At 45.1% G+C, this 24,406-nt stretch overlaps 1 protein-coding gene across 4 annotated transcripts in view; it reads left to right on the forward strand.

Moving 5' to 3' along the window:
- The window catches only part of LOC122560264 (rho GTPase-activating protein 39), a 207,307-nt gene that overhangs the window by 72,141 nt on the left and 110,760 nt on the right, over positions 1–24,406 (forward strand). For 2 of the 4 annotated variants that reach the window (XM_043710784.2, XM_087994754.1), the window contains exon 2: positions 22,412–22,846. In XM_043710784.2, the coding sequence (XP_043566719.1) occupies positions 22,412–22,846 (435 nt within the window). Of the gene's footprint in view, positions 1–13,665; positions 13,878–22,411; positions 22,847–24,406 lie in introns of those variants that run through there. The other 2 variants (XM_043710785.2, XM_087994755.1) reach the window with 2 other exon arrangements.

Raw genomic sequence — 24,406 nt, forward strand, 5'->3', positions numbered from 1 at the left:
TCATTTGCCAGCACCCGGCCCATATTCCTCTAAACCCTTCCTATTCATATACCCATCCAGATGCCTTTTAAATGTTGCAATTGTACCAGCCTCCACCACTTCCTCTGGCAGCTCATTCCATTCATGTACCACCCTCGATGTGAAATAGTTGCCCCTTAGGTCCCTTTTATATCTTTCCCCTCTCACCTTAAACCTATGCCCTCTAGTTCTGGATTCCCCGAGCCCAGGGAAAAAGACTTTGCCTATTTACCGTATCCACGCCCCTCATGATTTTATAAACCTCTATCAGGTCGCCCCTCAGCCTCCGATGCTCCAGGGAAAACAGGCCCAGCCTATCAGCCTCTCCTTATGGCTTAAACCCTCCAATTCTGGCAATATCCTTGTAAATCTTTTCTGAACCCTTTCAAGTTTTACAACATCCTTCCTACAGCAGGGAGACCAGGACTGAATACAATATTTCAAAAGTGGCCTAACCAATGTCCTGTACAGCCGCAACATGACCTCCCAATTCTGCTATGTGATGTAAGAGGTCAGCCATGACCTTGTTGAATGGCATAGCAGGTGCAAGGGGCTGAATGGCCTACTCCTGCCCGTATTGCAGACTTCCACAGCCGCAGCTGTTGTCTGTCCCTTGTGACCGTGAGATAGTCAGATTGACTTGTTGCCGTCTGGGTGTGGCAATCCCTCTATTTAACCCAAGCGGTTTCAAGCATGTCCTGCTGATTGTTTGCAAATGAGAAGGTTCGTTGCATTATTTTTTTAGGATGGCGTCCAACTAGTGCAGTACTCTAACAATGCAGGACTTACTGGAGAAACTCAACTGGTCTGGCAATATCCGTGGGAGAAAGTGAGGACTGCAGGTGCTGGAGAGTCGCAGTCAGAAAATGCGGTGCTCGAAGAAGCACAGCAGGTCAGGCAGCGTCCGAGGAGCAGGAGAGTCGACATTTCGGTCACATTTCTGATGAAGGGCTTATGCCTGAAACGTCAACTCTCCCCCTCGGACGCTGCCTGACCTTTTGTGCTCTTTCCAGAGTTAATGTTTCGGGTCCAGTGACTGAAGAAGGGTTGCTAGATGTTCACTCTGCTTTCTCTCAACGGATGCTGCCAGACCTGCTGAGTTGCTCCAGCCAGTTCTGCTTTTGTCTCAGATCTTCAGCATCTGCAGCTGACTGTTCTAGTTTCTATAGTACTGAACTGAAACAAGAGGGCTTTTGTGGCACAGTGGCAATGTCCCTCCCTCTGAACCAGGATGCCCAGATTCAAGTCCCACTTACTTCAGAGGTGGTGGGTCATGATATCCCTGAACAGATTGTTTCAAAAATATAAAAATAAAATCAACCACTGCCTGAACTCAAAACAGCCTCTTTATCATATGTCTGCAATGTTAACGCCCTAATGTACAGTTTCTGGTTTCTGTGATTCTCAGTGTCCTTGTGGAGAATTTGAGTTGAATGTAGGAATAACCTGTAATCATCTGTGGGTATTTTTTTCCCCTTGCCACATGTTCATCCTCCATTACGGCTTGTTGTTGATGCTAAATGTGGCCCTTGAGTAACATTTGAAAAACATCACCCAAGATCTTTTTCTGCTATTTCTGTTGCATCAGCCTTTACTCAACCTTCCGGTTCCCGAAATCTCTCTGTGTTTTTGTAGCCTTCAGCCTAGCTATTCCGATGCTCTCCGTAACCTACGTCCACTGATAGACTTCAGCTTGTGTAAAACTCTGCTGTTCACTCACCAGGGAGGAGAAAGTGAGGACTGCAGATGCTAGAGATTGGAGTTGAGAGAGTGGTGCTGGAAAAGCACAGCAGGTCAGGCAGCATCCGAGGAGCAGGAAAATTGACGTTTTGGGCAAAAGCTCTTCACGTTGATTCTCCTGCTCCTCGGATGCTGCCTGACCTGCTATGCTTTTCCAGCACCACACTCTCAACTCTGTTCACTCACCAAATCTAACGCACCCACTCTTGCTAACTTACGTTGGCTTCCATCCCCATAATCATGGCTCCAATTTAAAATTCCCATTGTTTTTGTGGTTAAAACCCGTCATGGCCTCACCAGTCCCCCTCCCTCCCTCCACCCCCACCCCCCCAGCCCGAAATTGACCTCTGTCTCTCTGCTGTCTTCTCCTCTTCAGATTGTTCTTGCCCCCGTCCCCACTGTTAAATGAAACTTCTGTATGTTTCTGGCGAAGTCTGTAAGTGTGAACTGTGACTCACTCTTGCTTCTGAGTCAGAAGACTGTCAGTTCGAGACCCACTTCAATAATTTACATTAAACACTGCAGTGGGATGCTGTAGGATGACACACGAAGCTAGGCCATTTCTGATCCTCCGAGATTGAATAGCCTGTGGCTATTCCAAAAGAGAACAGGCATGTTATCTCCTGTGTCCTCATCAGTACTCATCCCTAAGCCATTGAGAGATTTCCTGAGGAAAGGTTTTGGTCTGAAACGTTGCCTTTCCTGCTGCTCGGATGCTGTCTGACTTGCTGTGCTCGCCCAGCTTCGCATTCATGGACTCTGACTTGCAACATCTGCAGTCCTCGCTGTCTCCGAGAGATTTCCTGCCCTTTTTTGTTTATTTGGAGCCTTTTACAGTGAGTGTAATTGCAGACAATCCAAACACAGGCAGGGCTTCATGATAGCTGAGGAGAAGGCTCGTTGTACTTAGAGATGTGCTCCATGTTGAATGGAGATCCTCATTGAAAACGTGGCAAAGGAGTAAAGATGCGAAATGTTTCAGTGTGTTCTCAACTCACAATAGCCTGACATTGTACAATAGACTGCATTGAAATGTTTGGAAAGGTAGTTCTGGGCAGACTTCATGAAGTTTTTCTGGTTAATGTGCTGTCTATCGCCACATGTACAGAGTTTGAACATGCTGTCACTGGCAAATTGATGTCAAATGATGGCTTGCCCAGAGCTTCATTAATATATGCTTTAGTGTGGATTAACCCTGCTGCAATTGATTACTGTGAGTAAAGAGAGCAGGAGTAGGCCGCTCAGTCCTTCAAGCCTGCTCCTCCATTTAATATGATCACCCAACTCCAGTTCCAGCTTTCTCCCCATACCCTTTGAGCCCTGTAGTCCTAAGAACTGCACTTAACTCCATCTTCAAAGCATTAATATTTTGACCCCAACTGCTTTCTGTGGCTCGCTTCTCTCTGTGTGAAGAGATTTCTCCTCATCTTAGTCCTATATGGCCCACCCTGCACCCCTAAAATTGTGTCAAATGACAAGCTTGGGCTAGTTTAGTTGCCAGTCTAGAATTTTAGCTCATCGTGGGTAACATTCTGTATAAACTGAAAGAACTGCGGATGTTGGAAATCAGAAACAAAAACAGGTATCGCTGCAAAAACTCAGTAAGTCTGGCAGCATCTGTGGAGAGAAATTGGAGTTAACGTTTCAGGTCCAGTGACCCTTCTTCAGACTTGTTTTGAGGAAAGTTCATTCAACCCGAAACATTAAGTCTGATTTCACTCCACAGATGCTGCCAAACCTGCTGGGTTTTTGCAGCAATTTCTGTATTTGTTTACATTGTGTCTGCAGTGCTCTCGTCGATTGGCCGTCCTGCTGGTGAGAATGGCTGATGGCTTCAAGAAAATCAAACTTGTGGATTATCCGAATTTCACTCCTTGTGCAAATTGGCTACTGCATTTCCTCCATTACAGTGGTTGCAAAGCACTTTTGAACAGCCAGAGATCATGAAAGACGCTGTATAAATCCAGGTTCTTGTTTTTGTTTCATGGATGGTTGTAATCTGAATTTCAAGGATAAGATGTTGTGTCATTAGATACAAATATGGCTACCCAATTGGGTCACAGATACATCACTTATTTGGATGTGGGGACCAAACTATAATGTTTCCAAATTTGCCACTGGTACGAAACAAATGGGAATGTGTGTTGTGAGGAAATTGTAAGGCAGCTTCAGGAGGATCTAGACAGTCTCAGTGAGTGGGGAAGAACGAGATGGGTAGAATACAGTGTGGAAAAAGCTATGGTTATCCACTTCGGTAAGATAAACAAATATGCAACATATTTCGGTAATGGTAAGGGTTGAAAATTGTGGATGTACAAAGGGACATGGGTGTGCTTGTCAATAAGTTGCAGAAGGTTAACATGCAAGTTCAAAAAGCTGTTAGCAAGGCTAATGAAATGTTCGCCTTTGTTACAAGAAGATTTGAGGACAGGAGTAGTAAAGTCATGTTTCAGGGTCAAATGATATTTTCCCAGAGCTCTGTTTATGCATGTTGTAGTGCAGCTTGGTTAGAATGGTGCTGGAATAATGTGTGGAGTTTTGGTCTACTTACCTCAGGAGAGATATAATTGCTGTGGAGGGAGAGCAACAGAGTCATAGAGAGTCATAGAGATGTACAGTATGGAAACAGACCCTTTGGTCAAACCCGTCCATGCCGACCAGATATCCCAACCTGTTCAGCCTCTTCCTGTAGCTCAGATCCTCCAACCCTGGCAACATCCTTGTAAATCTTTTCTGAACCCTTTCAAGTTTCACATCATCTTTCCGATAGGAAGGAGACCAGAATTGCATGCAATATTCCAACAGTGGCCTAACATGACCTCCCAACAACTCCTGTACTCAATACTATGACCAATAAAGGAAAGCATACCAAATGCCTTCTTCACTATCTCCTATCCACTTTCAAGGAGCTATGAACCTGCACTCCAAGGTCTCTTTGTTCAGCAACACTCCCTAGGACCTGACCATTAAATGTATAAGTACTGCTAAGATTTGCTTTCCCAAAATGCAGCACCTCACATTTATCTAAATTAAACTCCATCTGCCACTTCTCAGCCCATTGGCCCATCTGGTCCAGATCCTGTTGTAATCTGAGGTAACCCTCTTCACTGTCCACTACATCTCCAATTTTCATCTCCATCTCCAATGTCATCTGCAAACTTACTGACTACCTCTTATGCTCGCATCCAAATCATTTATGTAAATGACAAAAAGTAGAGGGCCCAGCACCGATCCTTGTGGTACTCCACTGGTCACAGGCCTCCAGTCTGAAAAACAACCCTCCATCATTACCCTCTGTCTTCTACCTTTGAGCCAGTTCTGTATGCCAGTGGCTAGTTATCCCTGTATTCCATGAGATCTAACCTTGCTAATCAGTCTCCCATGGGGAGCCTTGTCAAATGCCTTACTGAAGTCCATATGATCACATTCTACTGCTCTGCCCTCATCAATCTTCTTTGTTACTTCTTCAAAAAACTCAATCAAGTTTGTGAGACATGATTTCCCACGCACAAAGCCATGTTGACTATCCCTAATCAGTCCTTGCCTTTCCAAATACATGAGGAGAAAGTGAGGTCTGCAGATGCTGGAGATCAGAGATGGAAATGTGTTGCTGGAAAAGCGCAGCAGGTCAGGCAGCATCTAGGGAACAGGAGAATTGACGTTTCGGGCATTAGCCCCTGAAGAAGGGCTAATGCCTGAAACGTCGATTCTCCTGTTCCCTAGATGCTGCCTGACCTGCTGCGCTTTTCCAGCAACACATTTCCATTTCCAAATACATGTACATCCTGTCCCTCAGAATTCCCTCCAACAACTTGCCCACCACCGAGGTCAGGCTCACCGGTCTATAGTTCCCTGGCTTGTCTTTACCGCCCTTCTTAAACAGTCGCACCACGTTTGCCAACTTCCAGTCTTCCGGCACCTCACCTGTGACTATCGATGATACAAATATCTCAGCAAGAGGCCCAGCAATCATGTCTCTAGCTTCCCACAGAGTTCTCGGGTACACCTGATCAGGTCCTGGGGATTTATCCACTTTTAACCGTTTCAAGACATCGAGCACTTCCTTCTCTGTAATCTGGACGTTTTGCAAGATGTCGCCATCTTTTTCCCTGCAGTCTATATCTTCCATGTCCTTTTCCACAGTAAATACTGATGCAAAAGGGATGATGGGATTGTACACTGAGAGGAGGTTGGGGAAGCTTGGCCTATATTCTCCAGAGTTGTGAAGACTGAGAAGTGATAGTGAGTTTGGAGAAGATTTGTAACCCAGGTTGAGGCTCTGAATGTAAGTTTGTTTGCTGAGCTGGAAGATTTGTTTTCAGACATTTCATCACCATACTGGTAACATCTTCAGTGAGCCTCCAGTGAAGCACTGATGTTATGACCTGATTTCTATTTATGTGTTTAGGTTTCCTTGGGTTGGTGAAGTCATTTCCTGTTCTTTTTCTCAGAGGGTGGTAAATAGGGTCCATGTCAATATGTTTTTTGATAGAGTTCCGGTTGGTATGCCATGCTTCTAGGAATATTTGTGCATGTCTCTGTTTTGGCTTGTCCGAGGATGGATGTTAGTTAGTTTTGAGAAGATTTGTAGCTCAGATTGAGGTTCTGGATGTGGGTTTGCTTGCTGAGCTGGAAGGTTCATTTTCAAAAGTTTCGTCACCGTAGTAGGTAACATCTTCTGTGAGCCTCTGGGCGAAGCATTGCTTTCTATTTATATGCTTGGGTTTCTTTGGGTCGGTGATGTCATTTCCTATGGTGATGCCATTTCCTGTTCTTTTTCTCAGGGGGTGGTAAATAGGGTCCAAGTCAATGTGTTTGTTGATAGAGTTCCGGTTGGAATGCCATGCTTCTAGAAATTCTCGTGCGTGTCTCTGTTTGGCTTGTCCTAGGATGGACGTGTTGTCCCAGTCAAAGTGATGTCCTTCCTTATCTGTATGTCAGGATACTAATGAGAGAGAGTCATGTCGTTTTGTGGCTAGTTGATGTTCATGTATCCTGGTGGCTAGTTTTCTGCCTAGGATGGATGTGTTGTCACCACAGGTTGCCACCCTGGAACCGTTCTTGTAAATCTTTTCTGAAACTGTCTCATTGAAACTTAAAAAATACTTCAAGGAATAGGCAGGGTGGAAACTGAAAAGGTATTTCTCTCTGAGTGCTGGGTGATCTACAACCAGGAGAAACAATTAAAAATAAGGGGATGAGAATTCTTTTCAGAGCTGTGAACCTTTGGAATCCTCTATGGCAGGGAGCTGTGGAATCTCAGACTCTGAATCTGTTTAAGGTAGAGATTAGTAGATTTCTGATGGGGTACAGGGTTATAGGTCAGGGGGTGTGTAAAAGGCAGAAAAGTGTTTGATCTAACATGGTTGTATTGAATGGTGGGACAGGTTCGATGGACTGAATAACAAACTCCTAAATATTCCTAAATCAAATCAGCCTCATCTAATGGACACACAAGGGGAGGTGATGGCTGATTGGTATGAATGTTCGACCCTTGGTCCAGAGACCTGGGCCATGTTCTGGGGACCTGGTTTTGATTTCCAACATGGCAGATGGTGGAATTTGAGTTCTGTAGCTTAGAAAAAAAATCTAGAATCCATGAAATCATTGTCGCTTGTTTGAAAAACCCATCTGTCTTTAGGGAAGGAAACCCTTACTTGGGTGACTCCAGACGTGTGCTCTGGACAGTTCGGGATGGGCAATAATTAATGGCTGAACTGGTGATGTCCAGTGCATAAAAAGACAAGCTTCCTACCCAGAGTGCAACAGGACATTCATAGAGATAAAAGCCCTGTGCATGTCCTCCTGCAACATTAGCACTCCAATTCCAGGGGCCCTTTGTCCCTCACTCATTACCTGGGAGTATGGCTTCAATAATACCGAATGACTGTGATTTTGTACTTTTGAAGGTCTGTAATGCTGGACTCTTTTTTTCTAATTGTTTTTCCCAAAGAACTTGTACTCCAGAAACAGTAACCAGGCAGCTTTGTATCTAAGATGGCGCCTGAAGTCATTGGAACAATGGCCAAGTGGATCTCACTGATGCTTGCCCCTCATTGTGCAAGTTTCCCAGAAGATGTGCAAAACAAGCAGCAGCGACCATTCCATGAGGGCCTCATTCACCTCCTGCCTGTCTCCATCTATTCAGCAGTCTGCAAAACCAATTTCAAATTGGCAAGAGGATTGCTCGTTGAGCCAAACCTCAGAAACCAACAAGATACTCTGTGAGCTGCACAGGCTGTCTCGTCTCATTCCTTCAAAAACACATATACACACACACCATTTGTGTGTGCTTAAAGAGCAATTGATTTGCATGTTGTTCCCTGACCCAGTTTGATGTATTTGTGTGGGTGCTGATGGTGAAGTGAAGGTGCATTCCCCCCTCCCTCCCTCCCTCTCTGTCACTTCCTTTCTGTCACTCCCTCTTCCTCACTCTCCCTCTCACTCACCAACTCTCTGTCCGTCTCACTCTCCCTCACACACACTCTCACTCTCTGTCCCCCTCCCTTACCACCCTCTCTCTCTCTCTCTCTCTCTCTTTCTGTACCTCTCTCTCTCACTCACTCTCTCACTCACTCCTCGAAGCAGCAGCTTGAACCTAGCAGCAATAAGATAGCCTGAGCTGGCTCTCCTTTGTTTTTCTGAGGTTTGTTGTTAATTCTCTCGTGTCATATGAAGTTTCCTGTACCAAAGAGGACATATGATGGAAGTTCTGTTGGCACTTTAAGTATAGAATGTCAGGCTTAGACCCAGAAAGCACAGACTGGCAACATTGTAGAGCACATTTCACCACAAGTCTAATGATTGCATTTGACATCACATCGCAATTGGAAGGTGAAAGACTGGATATTTGAGTTTATTAATGTACACAAACCTAACTTTTTAAAATAGTTTTCATAACGGAGTAGGTTCCAAGAGCAAGTCGCAGACTTCAATCTGAATTCCAGCTGTTACAGACAATTTGCAATTGGAGGTATTCAAGAAGAAACTGAGAAAATCAGGTCCACACTCTCCTCCCCATGACCTCCACCTTCTCCCCCAGCACATCTGTGTATCTGATCACGAGCTAATGCATCAGAACGTAAAGCCACTGAGTGCATTGCTGCTCGGTCATCCAGAAAGGCCTCATGTTTCACTCCAGCTCCAACCTCGGATTGCTTCTTAAGTGATTCCATGGCTTTTCCTTCAACTACTGTCTGGGAATTTATTCCATGTGTTGGACAAAGGCTTTGCTGTCGGTTTTATCATCAGACTCCTGCGTTTGACATCATATTATGTTTACCTTGGTAATGAATAGTGTGAAGCCATGGCTGTGGGGCTGCACATAGCGAGCACTTTGTTGGGCTAACTCTGCACACATCAGCTGGAATAACATCTTCCTGCCATAACTGTAGCAACATGCTGATGTAAATGGTACCTGAGCGACTGATAGGGTCACCGGTTACCTCCTTGGGCAGTGATTTCAAGAATTATGTTGAGATTGTGCAGAGCGTTGATGAGGCCTCTTCTGAAGTACTGTGTCCAGTTCTGCTCACCCTATTATAGGAAGGATATTATTAAACTGGAGAGGATTCAGAAGAGATTTACCAGGACGTTGCAGGGAATGAAGGGTTTGAGCTATAGGGAGAGGCTGGGACCTTTTTCATTGGAGTGCGGAGACTGAGGGGTGACCTTTTAGAGATTGTATAAAATCATGGGGGTTGAAAATGTGTTGCTGGAAAAGCGCAGCAGGTCAGGCAGCATCCAAGGAGCAGGAGAATCGACGTTTCGGGCATGAGCCCTTCTTCAGGATTCCTGCATCTCCAGCATCTGCAGTCCTCACTTTCTCCTAAAATCATAGGGGATATAGATTAGGTGATTGGTGGGTGTCTTTCCCCTACAGTGGGGGGATTTCAAGACTAGGTGAAAGGAAAACTATTTAAAAGGGACATGAGGGGCAATTTGTTTTTTACACAAAGTGGTTCACGTGTGGAATGAGTTTCCAGAGGAAGTGGTGGATGCAGGTACTGTTACAAAGATTAAAAGACAATTGGATAAGTACATGAATAAGAAATGTTTGGAGGGATAAGGGCCAAGTACAGGCAGCTGGGACTAGTTTAGTTTGGGGATTATGGTTGGCATGGACTGGTTGGACCAAAGGGTCTGTTTCTCTGCTGTATGACTCTATAATTGAGAAAAGAGCGAGGAATGACAGAGAAACACAGAATAGGAGGAAGAGTAGGCCATTCAGCCCTTCAAGTCTGTCCCCACTATACATTACGATCATATCTGACCATTCAACTCAGTAACCTGTTCCCACTTTCCCACCATATCCTTTGATCCCTTTAGCCCCATACGCTATATCCAACTCCTTCTCAAAATCGTGCACTGTTTGTCCTCAACTGCTTTCTGTGGTTGTGATTTCTGCATGCTCACCACAAGAAATACAGTGAATTGGATTCAAATCCCGAATAGAGATATGCAGCGAGGGAAAGAAACGTTGGATTCAAAGAGAGAAAGGAAAAGCAATAAGTAAAACGCATTTGAATTTGCCTCAGTTGCTATTAATAAGAATGAGTTCATTGTTCAAGATGGGTTTGTCATTGAATTAATTATTACTGCATTGTTTGCAGTGTCCTTGCACTGTGAATTGAAACTGCACACTCCGACGGATGTAATAGACAAATGCAACAAGTTGTTTAAAAAAATAACCACCAGGCTAAGGGTGATATCCCATTTAGACAGGACAATCAGCAGCACACACTAAACCAGCTGGCAGGGCTTTGAGATTCACAATCACTGACGTACTTTCTCATGTCAGTCAGCACATTCACAGGGTTATTTGTGTTGCTATTTTATCAGGAAAATTTGCCCCCGTTGTGACTTCAACTATCTTGTCGACCTCCGTAAAGTCAGCTCTTTTAAGTTTAAAAAGTCTAAATTTGTCACCAGTGTTCCAAACATTTTGCAAAACTGGCACTTATTTAGTGTCTTTAATGTTGAAAAGCATCCTGATTTGTTTCACAGAGATGAATTAGAAATGACGTGGAGGTGCCAGGTATTGGTCTGGGGTAGACAAAGTTAAAAAGCACAACCACGTTATATCCAACAGGTTCGTTTGAAAGCACTAGCTTTCAGACAACCACCTGATGAAGGAGCAGTGCTCCGAAAGCTAGTGCTTCCATATAAACCTGTTGGACTATAACCTGGTGTTCTGTGATTTTTAAAATCGGACTCTGGGCAAACAAAATAATGGGCTTTTCTTCTGGATCAGTCTCAGTCCAACTGTGTACAGTGTCAACATTTCCTAACAGCTGACTTTAAGGACAAAGGAAGTGTCGAGGCAGTACCTTTGATGTGGATAAGTGTAACTACTCAAATAGATCCTCCCGAATTAGTAGCTGGAGTAAATCATATGGCCCTTCGAGCCTCCTTTCTTCATTAGTAAGATCACTGTGGAACTGAGCTTGGTCTGCAATCCACATTCTTGCCTGTGCCCATAACTCCCATAAGACAGAGGATCAGGAGTAGGCCATCCAGTCTGCTTCACCATCCCTCGAGATTGTGGCTGGCCCGATAACCCTCAACTCCACTGATCTGCCTTACCCCCCATAGCCCTTGATTCCTTTCTTGAGTAAATGTCTGTCTCTCACAGCCTTGAATATAATTGATGACTGGGCCTCGGCAGCCCTCTGCGATTTTTTATTTTAAAGAATGGTACTGATTCACGACCCTTTGAGAGAAGAAATTCCTCCTTTTCTCTGTCTTAAATGGGCGACCCCTTATTCTGATGCTCCCTTGTTCAAAAATCCGTCTGACTTCGCCTGGAATCTGTTCGGTGAGCCAGCCTCTACTGCAGTCTGATTTCAAAGATTTGCCACCCTTACTAAGAAGGAATTCCCCATCATCTCTGTCCCCTTATTTTAGAGCTCCAAACCCTCATTCCAGCTTCACTCGTGATTGGATCCCATCATCTGATCCAGCATCCTGCAGCGTGTTTGGGAATGTCTCCATGTATGGGTTTTAGCAGCAGCATTAGAAATGGTATTGCTGATTCAGATCTCATGGAGTTAGTTATACAACACGGAAACAGACCTATTGGCCCAACATATCCCTGTCGACTGGATTTCCTGAACTGAACTAGTCCCATTTGCCAGCACTTGGCCCGTATCCCTCTAATCTCTTCCTATTCATGCAGCCATCCAGATGCCTTTTAATTACTATAATTGTACCAGCCTCCAACACTTCCTCTGGCAGCTCATTCCATACACTCACCACCCTCTGTGTGGCGAAGTTGCCCCTCAGGTGCCTTATAAATCTTTCCCCTCTCACCCTAAACCTATAGTTTTGGATTCTCCCACCTTAGGAAAAAGACCTCGGCTATTCACCTTATTCATGCCCATCAGGATTTTATAAACTACTATAGAGGTCACCCTTCAGCATCTTACCCTCCAGTGAGAATAGTCCCAGCCTATCCAGCCTATCATTCTAACTCCAACTTCCAGTATCGGTAACATGCTTGCAAATCATTTTTGCACCTTCTCCAGTTTATTAACATCCTTCTTGTAGCAGGACAAGCAGAATTGTGCGCAGTACTTCAAATGTGGTGTTGTCAATGTCTTGTACAGCCGTAACATGACGTCCCAACTCCTATGGTCAGTGCCCTAACCAATGAGGGCAAGCGTTCCAAACATTTTCCTCATCACCCTCTCTACCCGTGACTCCACTTTGAAGGATCATGGTACCTACCCCCCCCCCCCCCCCCCCCACCTCATTGTTCAACAACACTCCCCAGGGCCCTACCATTAACTGTGTAAATCCTGCCATTGGTCATTTTACCAAAAAACAACACCCCGCATTTATCTGAATTACACAGCACCTATGGCAACCACATTATTGGCATAACACTGCCATTCCCATTTGGGGGGAAGGTTTCTGGAGTGGCTGACCCTCTGAAAGGAAATTGAGGTGGTCTAGCGAAGTTAGTGGGCAGCACGGTGGCACAGTGGTTAGCACTGCTGCCTCACAGCGCCAGAGACCCGGGTTCAATTCCCGCCTCAGGCGACTGACTGTGTGGAATTTGCACATTCTCCCCGTGTCTGCGTGGGTTTCCTCCGGGTGCTCTGGTTTCCTCCCACAGTCCAAAGATGTGCAGGTCAGGTGAATTGGCCATGCTAAATTGCCCGTAGTGTTAGGTAAGGGGTACATGTAGGGGTATGGGTGGGTTACGCTTCGGTGGGGCGGTGTGGACTTGTTGGGCCGAAGGGCCTGTTTCCACACTGTAAGTAATCTAATCTAATCTAATCTAATCTAATCTAGCCTCGAGGTTACTGTATCTCGCCCCATATCCCATCCAGTGGTAGTACTGTATCCCAACATCAAGCAACCTTTTTTCAGGAAAGCAAGAGAAAAAATGCCGCAGATGGGGAAAAGATTAAACTGTAGCTTTCACACGCAGCTGCTTGCCTCTGCATTCCAGTGAAAGGAACGTTTTGAAGATTCTGAAGTTCCCATCCTGTCAGTTCCTGCGTGAGTCGTGATTTTGATTCTGGCTTCCCTGACCCTGTGGGACTGTGCTGTATTGTATTTTGGATCACAGTGTGGTGTGCGATGGTGGAGAGGAGAAAGTGAGAGAAACAGATCAATGGAATGCCAGCATTTGGGAAGAATTTTAAATTCCTACGATACAGATACAATTATTTCGCAAATTGAATATGATGGGCTCTATTTTCTACACAATGTGTACATTGCTTTGAAAAAATTTTGTTTTTCAAACCCCCTTCCCAAATGCCTATCTTTTGGGGACTGGCATTATCACGGTATATGCTTGAATTTGAGGAATGCTGCGGAGGTTTAAACGAGGTTGCCTTTGGTGACTGAAACTCTGGTTTTGAGACATGCCCAGACCTGTCGCTATTTGTAGCTCAGATTCGCCCCATGTACAAGACATACCTTCAGCAGCCTTCATCATGGAGGCTGGCAGCTCAGAGTGAAAAATGACCTTGTAGTAACGACAGCTGCTACAATTCACTAATCTCCTCCAATCGCACTTGGTCTTGACGTTCAGACTACATTTGAAACTTGGCAATTTTTAAAATGGATGACAGGAGTATTGTAATTTCTTGGAAGTAAGTTTGAAGGTACGGTATCATGTTACAATCTACTGTCTGAATTTATAATGCTCTTAGACAGTAAATAAGTGTCTTCATGAATGCTGCTCTCTCACTGGGAGTATTCATTTCAGTAGTGGTAGTTTGCTGTCATCTGCTTTTCAATAAAGCAGTAAAATGGAGACACATTTTTACTTGGACTTGCATAGCATGTTATTAAGGTTTCCAGACACTACGTGTTCTAGAGCATTGCAAAATTTGAGAGAGAGTGCAGTGCGTGTTTGTGTAAAATTCGACATCAACTGATATTCATAAGTGTTTGTGCCTGCAGCTTTTTGTTTTGAAATCCAACCCCATAATGGAATCAGAGCTGTCTGTGAAGACTTTATTTCCTGGTCGTCACTTCGGGAGTTAGAACAGTGGGAATTGAGTTTAAGGCAGTGGAATGTTCCTCCTGCAGAATGTGGGAAGTAATGGTCACCACTAGTGTCCCTGATGACTACATCTGTGGGAAGTGCACCCAACACCAGCTCCTCGAAAACCGCGTTAGGGAACTGGAGCTGGATGAACTTCGGATCATTCGGGAGGCAGAGTTGGTTATTGACAGGACTTACAGAGAGGTAGTCACTTCCCAGATAAAAGAAAAAGACAGATGGGTGACAGTTAGGGGATAGAAAGGGAACCGGCAGGCAGTGCAGGGATCCCCTGTGGCTATTCCCCTCAACAATAAGTATACCATTTTGGATACTGTTGGGGGGGAGGATGACTTACCAGGGGAAAGCAGTGGGGCATCTGCTGCTCAGAAGGGAAGGGGGAAGAGGAGCAGAGCAGTAGTCATTGGGGACTCGATAGTTAGGGGGACAGGTAGGAGGTTCTGTGGGGACGAGAGAGACTCACGGTTGGTGTGTTGCCTCCTGGGTGCCAGGGTCCATGATGTCTCTGATCGTGTTTTTGGGATCCTTCGGGGGGAGGGAGAGTAGCGCCAAGTAGTGGTCCACATTGGCACCAATGACATAGGTCGGAAGAGAGATGGGGACTTGAGGCAGAATTTCAGGGAGCTAGGATGGAAGCTTAGAGCTAGGACAAACAGTTGTTTTCTCTGGTTTGCTGCCCGGGCCACGTGCTAGTGAGGTGAGGAATAGGGAGAGAAAGGATTTGAACACGTGGCTACAGGGATGGTGCAGGAGGGAGGGTTTTGGGTTTTTGGATAATTAGGCTCTTTCTGGGGAGGTGGGACCTCTACAAGCAGGATGGTCTTCATCGAAACCAGAGGGGTACCAATATCCTGGATGGGAAATTTGCTAAAGCTGTTAAGGTGGATTTAAACTAATACAGCAGGAGGATGGGAACCAAAATTGTAGGACAGGTACAGAAGAGGATGAGAGTAGGGAGTTCCAAAATCAAGTATCTGGCACTGGCAAGCAAGAACCTGGTTTGAAGTGTGTGAACTTCAACGCGAGGAGCATCCAAAATAAAGTGGGTGAACTGGCAGCGTGGGTTGGTACCTGGGACTTCAATGTTGTGGCCATTACGGAGACATGGATAGAGCAGGGACAGGAATGGCTGTTGCAGCTTCTGGGATTCAGATGTTTCAGTAAGAACAGAGAAGATGGTAAAAGAGGGGGAGGTGTGGCATTGTTGATCAGGGACAATATTACAGTTGCAGAAAGGATGTTTGGGGACTCATTAACTGAGGTAATATGGGCTGAGGTTAGAAACAGGAAAGGAGAAGTCACCATGCTGGGAGTTTTCTATAGGCCTCCGAATAGTTCCAGAGATGTAGAGGAAAGGATAGCAAAGCTGATTCTCGATAGGAGTGAGAGAGGCAGGGTAGTTGTCATGGGGAACTTCAACTATCCAAATATTGACTGGGATCACTACAGTACGAGTACTATAGATGGGTCAGTTTTTGTCCAGTGTGTGCAGGAGGGCTTCCTGACACAGTATGGGCGGCACGGTGGCACAGTGGTTAGCACTGCTGCCTCATAGCGCCAGAGACCTGGGTTCAATTCCCGCCTCAGGCAACTGACTGTGTGGAGTTTGCACATTCTCCCCATGTCTGCGTGGGTTTCCTCCGGGTCCTCCGGTTTCCTCCCACAGTCCAAAAACATGCAGGTTAGGTGAATTGGCCATGCTAAATTGCCCGTAGTGTAAGGTGAAGGGGTAAATGTAGGGGAATGGGTCTGGGTGGCTTGCACTTCGGCGGGTCGGTGTGGACTTGTTGGGCCGAATGGCTTGTTTCCACACTGTAAGTAATCTAAAAGAAAAAAAATCTAATAAAAAAAGGCCTACAAGGGGCAAAGCCACTTTAGATTTAGTACTGGGTAACCAGCCTGGCCAGGTGTTAGATTTGGAAATAGATGAGCACTTTGGAGACAGCGATCACAATTCTGTCAGGTTTACTTTAGTGATGGAAAGGGATAGGTGTACTCCGCTGAGCAAGAGTTACAGCTGGGGGAAGGAAAATTACGACGCAATTAGGAAAGATTTAGGAAGCGTAGAATGGGGAAGGAAACTGCAGGGGATTAGATTAGATTAGATTACTTTACAGTGTGGAAACAGGCCCTTCGGCCCAACAAGTCCACACCGACCCGCCGAAGCGCAAACCACCCATACCCCTACATTTACACCTTACCTAACACTACGGACAATTTAGCATGGCCAATTCACCTGACCTGCACATCTTTGGACTGTGGGAGGAAGCACCCGGAGGAAACCCACGCAGACACGGGGAGAATGTGCAAACTCCACACAGTCAGTCGCCTGAGTCGGGAATTGAACCCGAGTCTCTGGCGCTGTGAAGCAGCAGTGCTAACCACTGTGCCACCGTGCCGTGCCACCATGAGCACATTAAAAATGTGGAGCTTATTCAAGGAAAAGTTCCTGTGTGTCCTAGATAAGTATGTACCTGTCAGGCAGGGAGGAAGATATAGAACGCATGAGCTGTGGTTTACTAAGGAAGTGGAATCCCTGGTCAAGAAGAAGAAGAAGGCTTATGGTAGGACAAAATGGGAAAACTCAGTTAGGGTGCTTGAGGGTTACAAGGAAGTCAGGAAAGACCTAAAAAGAGAGCTCAGAAGAGCCAGGAGGGGACATGAGAAGTTGTTGGCGGATAGGATCAGGGTTAACCCTAAGGCTTTCCATAGGTATGTCAGGAATAAAAGAATGACGAGAGTTAAATTAGGGCCAATCAAGGATAATAGTGGGAAGTTGTGTGTGGAGTCAGAGGAGATAGGGGAAGCACTAAATAAATATTTTTCGACAGTGTTCACTATAGAAAATGAAAATGTTGGTGAAGAAGATACAGAGATAATTGCATCTAGACTGGAAGAGATTGAGGTTCACAAGGAAGAGGTATTAGAAATACTGCAGAGTGTGAAAATAGACAAGTCCCCTGGGCCAGATGGGATCTATCCTAGGATCCTCTGGGAAGCAAGGGAAGAGATTGCCGAGCCTTTGGCATTGATCTTCAAATCATCATTGTCTACAGGAATAGTGTCTGAGGACTGGAGGATAGCAAATGTGGTTCCCTTGTTCAAAAAGGGTAGTAGAGACAACCCTGGTCATTACAGACCAGTGAGTCTCACTTCAGTTGTTGGTAAAATGTTGGAAAAGATTATAAGAGATAGGATTTATAACCATCTAGAAAAGAATAATCTGATCAGGGACAGTCAGCACGGTTTTGTGAAGGGTAGGTCGTGCCTAACGAATCTTGTTGAGTTTTTTGACAAAGTGACCAAACAGGTAGATGAGAGTAAACCGGTTGATGTGGTGTATATGGATTTCAGCAAGGCATTCGATAAGGTTCCCCACAGTAGGCTATTATACAAAATGCGGAGGAATGGGATTGTGGGAGACATAGCAGTTTGGATCAGTAATTGGCTTGCTGAAAGAAAACAGAGGGCTGTAGTTGATGGAACATATTCATCTTGGTGTCCAGTTACTAACAGCGTACCGCAAGGGTCGGTGTTGGGTCCACTGCTGTTCGTCATTTTTATAAATGATCTGGATGAGGGCTTGGAAGGGTGGGTTAGTAAATTTGCGGACGACACTAAGGTCGGTGGAGTTGTCGATAGTGACGAAGGATATAGTAGGTTGCAGAGAGACATAGATAGGATGCAGAGCTGGGCTGAGAGGTGGCAAATGGAGTTTAATGTGAACAAGTGTGAGGTGATACACTTTGGCCGGATTAATCGGAATGCAAAGTACTGGGCTAATGATAGGATTCTTGGAAGTGCAGATGAGCAGAGAGATCTCGGTGTCCATGTAGACAGATCCCTGAAAGTTGCCATCCAGATTGACAGGGTTGTTAAGAAGGCATACAGTGTTTTGGCCTTTATTAATAGAGGGATTGAGTTCCGGAACCAGGAGGTTATGTTGCAGCTGTACAAAGCTCTGGTACGGCCACACTTGGAATATTGTGTACAGTTCTGGTCACCGCATTATAAGAAGGATGTGGAAGCTTTGGAAAGGGTGCAGAGGCGATTTACTAGGATGTTGCCTGGTATGGAAGGAATGTCTTACGAGGAAAGGCTGAGGGTCTTGAGGCTGTTCTCATTAGAGAGAAGAAGGTTGAGAGGTGACTTAATAGAGACATACAAGATAATCAGAGAGTTAGATAGGGTGGACAGGGAGAGCCATTTCCCAAGTATGGGGACGGCAAACACGAGGGGACACAACTTTAAAGTGAGGGGAGATAGGTGTAAGACAGATGTCAGAGGTAGTTTCTTTACTCAGAGAGTAGTAAGGGTATGGAATGCTTTGCCTGCAATGGTAGTAGATTCACCAAGTTTAAGTGCATTTAAGTCGGCATTGGACAGGCATATGGACGTACATGGAATAGTGTAGGTGGGATGGGCTTCAGATTAGTATGACAGGGCGGCACAACATTGAGGGCCGAGGGGCCTGTACTGCGCTGTAATGTTCTATGTTCTATCCTCCATCTCCTCACCTCTGAAAAGGCATCTGTCACATGAATAACAAACTGAAGTGAACACTGGATGTATTGTGGATAGAAAATGGTTTGGGAGTTTCTGTTTGTTCCTCATTTGAAAATGGTTTGAGGCGTTTTATTCCTTGTTTTGAGACCAATCTTTGCTTCCATGGGATCAGTTTGTCACAGTATTCAGAACAGTGATGTTTGACGCGTACTGAGTCAGCTCTGAGGTATGTTTAATGCCCCTCCGGGTACAGGATATGATGGAGAATGTGTCTACAACTCTAGTTTCGACAAGCTGAGTATAGTACAACATTCTTGGTGAAAAGTAAGTGCTGTCTTCATGAAGTCTAGTTTAAAGGATTAGGAAACTCCAAATACGAACATTAACATGCCTTAACATCTCAATTCTGGCATTACACTGCATATTTATTGCAAGTTCAGTGTTTAAGCCAATTAAACAAAAGTTGGAATTTTCTGCACACATGGTCCATATAATCATAGTTTATTATGAAAGCATGTTTTAATAATACTGGTGCTGTGTCTCTTTAGGCCTTACTTAAATGCTGCTTCGAATGTGTACGAATGCTAATCCTGCATCTCCCCAGTTAGTTTCCATCGTTATCGCACCTTTTGTCAAAACCTGCAGCCACACAACTGGAACAACGTGTTAGTGTTCTCCTTCTTAGAGATTCATACAGTGAAGAGGCTACTTGGCCCATCAGGTCTGTACTGCCAAAAATATGCCACTACACTAGTCCCACTTTCCCACACTAGGCCCACAGACTTGAATGTTAGCTGACACTTCAAATGCTCGTCCAAGAGCTGTTTCACGATTTGAGGTTTCCATCCCTGAGGTTTTTTTCTCCATCTCAGACCTAAGATGGCCTTTACCTTCCCCATTGCTCGTTTGGTACTTTACAATCTTCCATTGCTCCCTCTCTTTGTCAAACCTGCCTGGACTTCTTATGATCCAGTAAGACAGCAGTTTGCCCATTTAAACTGGATTGAATTGAATTGAATTTGTTGTAACGTGTACCGAGGCACAGTGAAAAGCTTTTTCTTGCGAGCAGTACAGGCAGATCACAGAGTTAAGTAGCATAGATAAGTAAATAATAGGTAAACAGAGGCAAAAACAAAAACACAGGGTACAGGTGAATGTAAAGAGTTTGTGAGTCCATTCAGCATTCCAACAACAGTAGAGTAGATACTGTTTCGAAACCGGCTGGTGTCTATGTTCAGGCTTCTGTACCTTCTTCCTGAAGGTAGAGGTTGTAGAAAAACATTGCCAGGGTGGGATGGATCTTTGAGAATGCTGGTGGCCTTTTCTTGACAGCGGGCCTGGTCGATGGATTCTATTGATGGGAGGCTGGCTCTTGTGATTGTCCGGGCCGAGTTCACCACTCTCTGTAACCGTCTCTGATCTTGAATGGTCCAGTTGCCATACCAGGTAGTGATACATCCAGACAGAATGCTCTTGATGGCGCACCTATAAAAGTTGGCAAGGGTATTTGCGGTCATGCCAAATCTGTACTTGTTCTTAGTTCTAGGGGGAATCTCAAATAAATTGCGAGGGGGAACTAATAACACAGAAATGCTGTCTTGTGTAGCAATGATTTGACGATCGGCAGGCAAAGTCTGAAGGAAACAGTGAGTTTTGTGGTTGCTATTAATAGTTGCTTTCTTATTCAGTCTGTTCTGGGGAAAATGAAGTTTGAAACTGAGCAGTAATTCTGCAGTGATACCCGGCATGCTTTTGCATAAATATCAGGGAAATGGCTATTTTGATGTTAGATTTAAGTTTGTGTGAATTAATCTCAATTTGACAAGAATTAATGGTGGAGGAGCGCGATTTGCACATGTGTAATAAAAATAGCTAATCTGTCCTGATTAACAAAGGAGCATTGTATGTTCCCAACATAAAAAGAAGGGCTTATGGTGAAGTGAAGCTTGAATGACTTAATAGGAAAATCTTGTGAGAAATTAAGCGTAAATTATTTTATTATGTGTAAAAGATTCAGTTGTTACAAGATTTGATTAAATATTAAATAACCACAAACAGTGCGAAGGAAGAGTTTAGAGAAAGGATAATGGAAATGAGGAGCAGAAAAATATCTTTTGGTTGTGAAGTTCAGAAAAAAAATTAAAACCACTGCACTGGGTTTTTTTTCCCAAAGATGTTATCCAGGGGAGTGTAGATGCAAGGATTAAGTCAAAACTGATGAGCTAGATAGGCCGTGTAGCAAAAACATTGTTTTTCATGGCCTGAACAAAGAGACCTCGGGGTGGAGGTTCATAGTTCCATGAAAGTGGAATCGCAGGTAGATGGGGTGGTGAAGAAGGTGGTTGGTATGTTTGCCTTCATTGGTCAGAAAGTTGATTATAGAAGTTGGGAGGTCATGTTACAGCTATACAGGACATTGGTTGGGCCACTTTTGGAATATTGCGTTCTGTTCTGGTCTCCCTGCTGTAAGAAGGATGTTGTGAAACTTGAAAGGGTACAGAAAAGATTTACAAGAATGTTGGAAGGGTTGAGATATAGGGAGAGGCTGGATAGCCTGAGACTAATTTCCCTGGAGTGTCAGAGGCTGAGGGGTTGACATTTATAGAGGTTTATAGAATCATGAGGGTGAACAGTCAAGGTGTTTTTCCGAGGGAAGGGGAGTCCAAAACTAGAGGACATAGGTTTAGGGTGAGAGGGGACAGATTTAATATGGACCTGAGGGGCAACCTTTTTATGTAGAGACTGGTGCATGTATGGAACTAGCTGCTAGAGGAAATGGTGGCAGCTGGTACAATTACAGCATTTGGAAGACATTTGGACAGGCTTATGAATAGGAAAGGTTTCGAGGATTTATGGACCAAATGCTGGCAAACGGGTCTAGTTCAGTTTAGGAAACTTGGTCAGCATGGACGGGTTGGGTCGAAGGGCCTGTATGACTCTGGAGATGGTAGATATGAAGAGAGGGAATACCATGGGAAAATTTGCCAAAATTTTAATACACATAGGAACAGGAGTAGACTATTTATCCCCTCAAGTCTGATATCATGGCTGGTCTGGGACCTACCTTCAAATAATTGTCTTTAGTCCATTTCCCTTAAATGTTTGTTAAGCAAAGGTTTTGTCTAATACAAATTTAAAATTAACAGAAAGAGCCTCGTTAACTTCTTGAATGACAGTTGGCACCCCCAGCACTGCAGCACTCCCTCAGTACTGTACTGGGAGTCCCACCCTTCAGCTCAAACACAGGAGTGATCCCAAAGTGGGGGTTTGGACAAAATAACAACAGCAAAGTTCAAATCGCCACCGTCCGACTCTCTCAGTAGAGAGAGAGAGAGAGACAACTGGTGGGGATTTAACCTGAAGGTCACCGTGCCTCAGGCGAGGGGAGAGTTTGAGAAGGACAGTCCTTCATAATAACCTCAGCCCGTGCCGGAATTGAACCTGATGCTGCATCAGAGACCAGCCAGCTGAGCTAACTGAGTCCCATTTAGGCAAAATAGGCCAACAAGGGGTCTTGTGGAGGATAAATGCTGATGTAGTTGGGCTCGTTTCCTTCACTGTAAATCTGACTCTGGTTACTTCAAGCAAACGAATTGATTATTTCCCCATTTTCTCTCTCTCCAGCACAGATTGGGTGGAGATTATTGAGCCGAGGACACGGGAGCATATGTACGTAAACCTGGTCACGGGCGAGTGTGGCTGGGATCCACCACAGCGGGTCCGTATCCGGCAGTCGAGCGAGAACCAGTGGTGGGAGCTGTTTGACCAGAACAACAACAGGTTCTATTACTACAATGCCCTCACCAAACAGACCGTCTGGCACCGGCCACAGAACTGCGACGTTGTGCCCCTGGCCCGGCTGCAGGCCATGAAGAGGAATTCCCAATCGGAAAACCGGAGTCAACAGCCTGGCGACGGTGCTCACTCCCGGAAGACTTCCGGTGGCGAGGTCTGCGCTTTCCCCACCCAGCTGCCGGGGATCCACGCTGGGGACACAGAGAACGGGAGCGAAGCTGTCAGGGCGATGCAGAATTCGGCAAGTCGCAAAGAATGTGCAGGGTAAGGCCGTAACAGCGCAGCCACGCTGCACATTTAGGTAGCCCCATTTAACATTGTGACAGATTGTTCTCGACAAAGGTATTGAACCAGACTTAACGCTGGGACCAGATCAAGACATTTTTCAGAAAGAAATGTTTGAAGGTACCTCCTTAAGGATGAGAGGGTGGCGGATTGGATTAGGGCGGGACAGGTCAGAGTTCCAGCACTGCAGGCACAGTTGCCAGAGATGTATCATGGGAGTGAAATTCAGTGAGCTCAGAGATCCACATGGATTCAGCTACATACCTTGAAACTGGAGTGATGGGTAGACAGGGTGATGAAGGAGACCATTTGGTACGCTTGCCTTCATTGGTCAACCATGATGTGGACCATCCGGTGTTCGACTAGAATGGACAAAGTTAAAAATCTCACAACACTAGATTATAGTCCAACAAGTTTATTTGGAATCACCAGCTTTCACAGCACTGCCCCTTCCCACTAGCTACCTGATGAAGGAGCAGCGCTCTGAAAGCTTGTACTTCCAAATAAACCTGTTGGACTATATCCTGGTATTGTGTGGTTTTTAACTTTGTTGGTCAGAGCATTGACGATAGGAGTTGTATAGGACATTGGTAAGGCCACTTTTGGAGTACTGTGTGCAACTCTGGTCGCCCTGCTTTAGAAAGGATGTTATTTAAACTGGATCAGGTACAGAAAAGACTTACAAAGATGTTACCGGGTTTGAGTTGTCAGGAGAAGCTGAAAAGGCTGGGACTTTTTTCACTAGGAAGGGGAGGGGTTACCTGACAGGGGTTTATAAAGTCATGAAGGGTATGGATAAGATGAATAGCCAAGGTCTTTTCCCGAGGGTACGGGAGTTCAAAATGAGAGGGCATCGGTTCAAGGTGAGAGGGGAGCAATTTAAAAGGGACCTGAGGGGCAATTTTTTCATGCGGAGGGTGGTGCCCTATGTGGAACAAGCTGCCAAAGGAAGTGGTAGGTGCAGGTACAGTTGCAATATTTGAAAGATGTTTGGACAGGTATATGAATAAAAAAGGATATGGGCCAACTGCTGGCAAATGGGACTCGATTAGGTTAGGGTATCACGACAGCACGGACGAATTGGGCTGAAGAGTCTGTTTCCGTGCTGTATGACTCTATGTCACTGTGATGGACTTGGCAGACATGAAGGGAGGGAACACCCTGGGAGAATTTGCCAAAATTTTAAAAACACACAAACATAGGAACAGGAGAAGGCCGTTCAGCCCCTCAAGCCTGTTCGGTCATTCACTGAGATCATGGCTGATACGCGACCCAACTCCATATATTTGCCTTTGGTCTATTTCTCTTAAATGTTTGTTGAGCAAAGGTATTATCTTCTCAGATTTAAAAGTAACAAATGCATCATCATCTGCCACCATTTGTGGAAGACTGTTCCAAACATCTACCACCCTCATGTGGGGAAGTGCTCCCTTACATCTCTCCTGAACATCTCCCCTTCCTAGTGAATTCTCAGACTATGCTCCTTCATTCTAGAATCGCCAACCATTGGAAGTAGTTTATTTTTATCATCCCTGTCTT

The sequence above is a fragment of the Chiloscyllium plagiosum genome, unplaced genomic scaffold, assembly GCF_037043375.1.
Source record: "Chiloscyllium plagiosum isolate Xiang-an unplaced genomic scaffold, Cpla_swu_hap1 HiC_scaffold_15, whole genome shotgun sequence".
NCBI lineage: Eukaryota > Metazoa > Chordata > Chondrichthyes > Orectolobiformes > Hemiscylliidae > Chiloscyllium > Chiloscyllium plagiosum.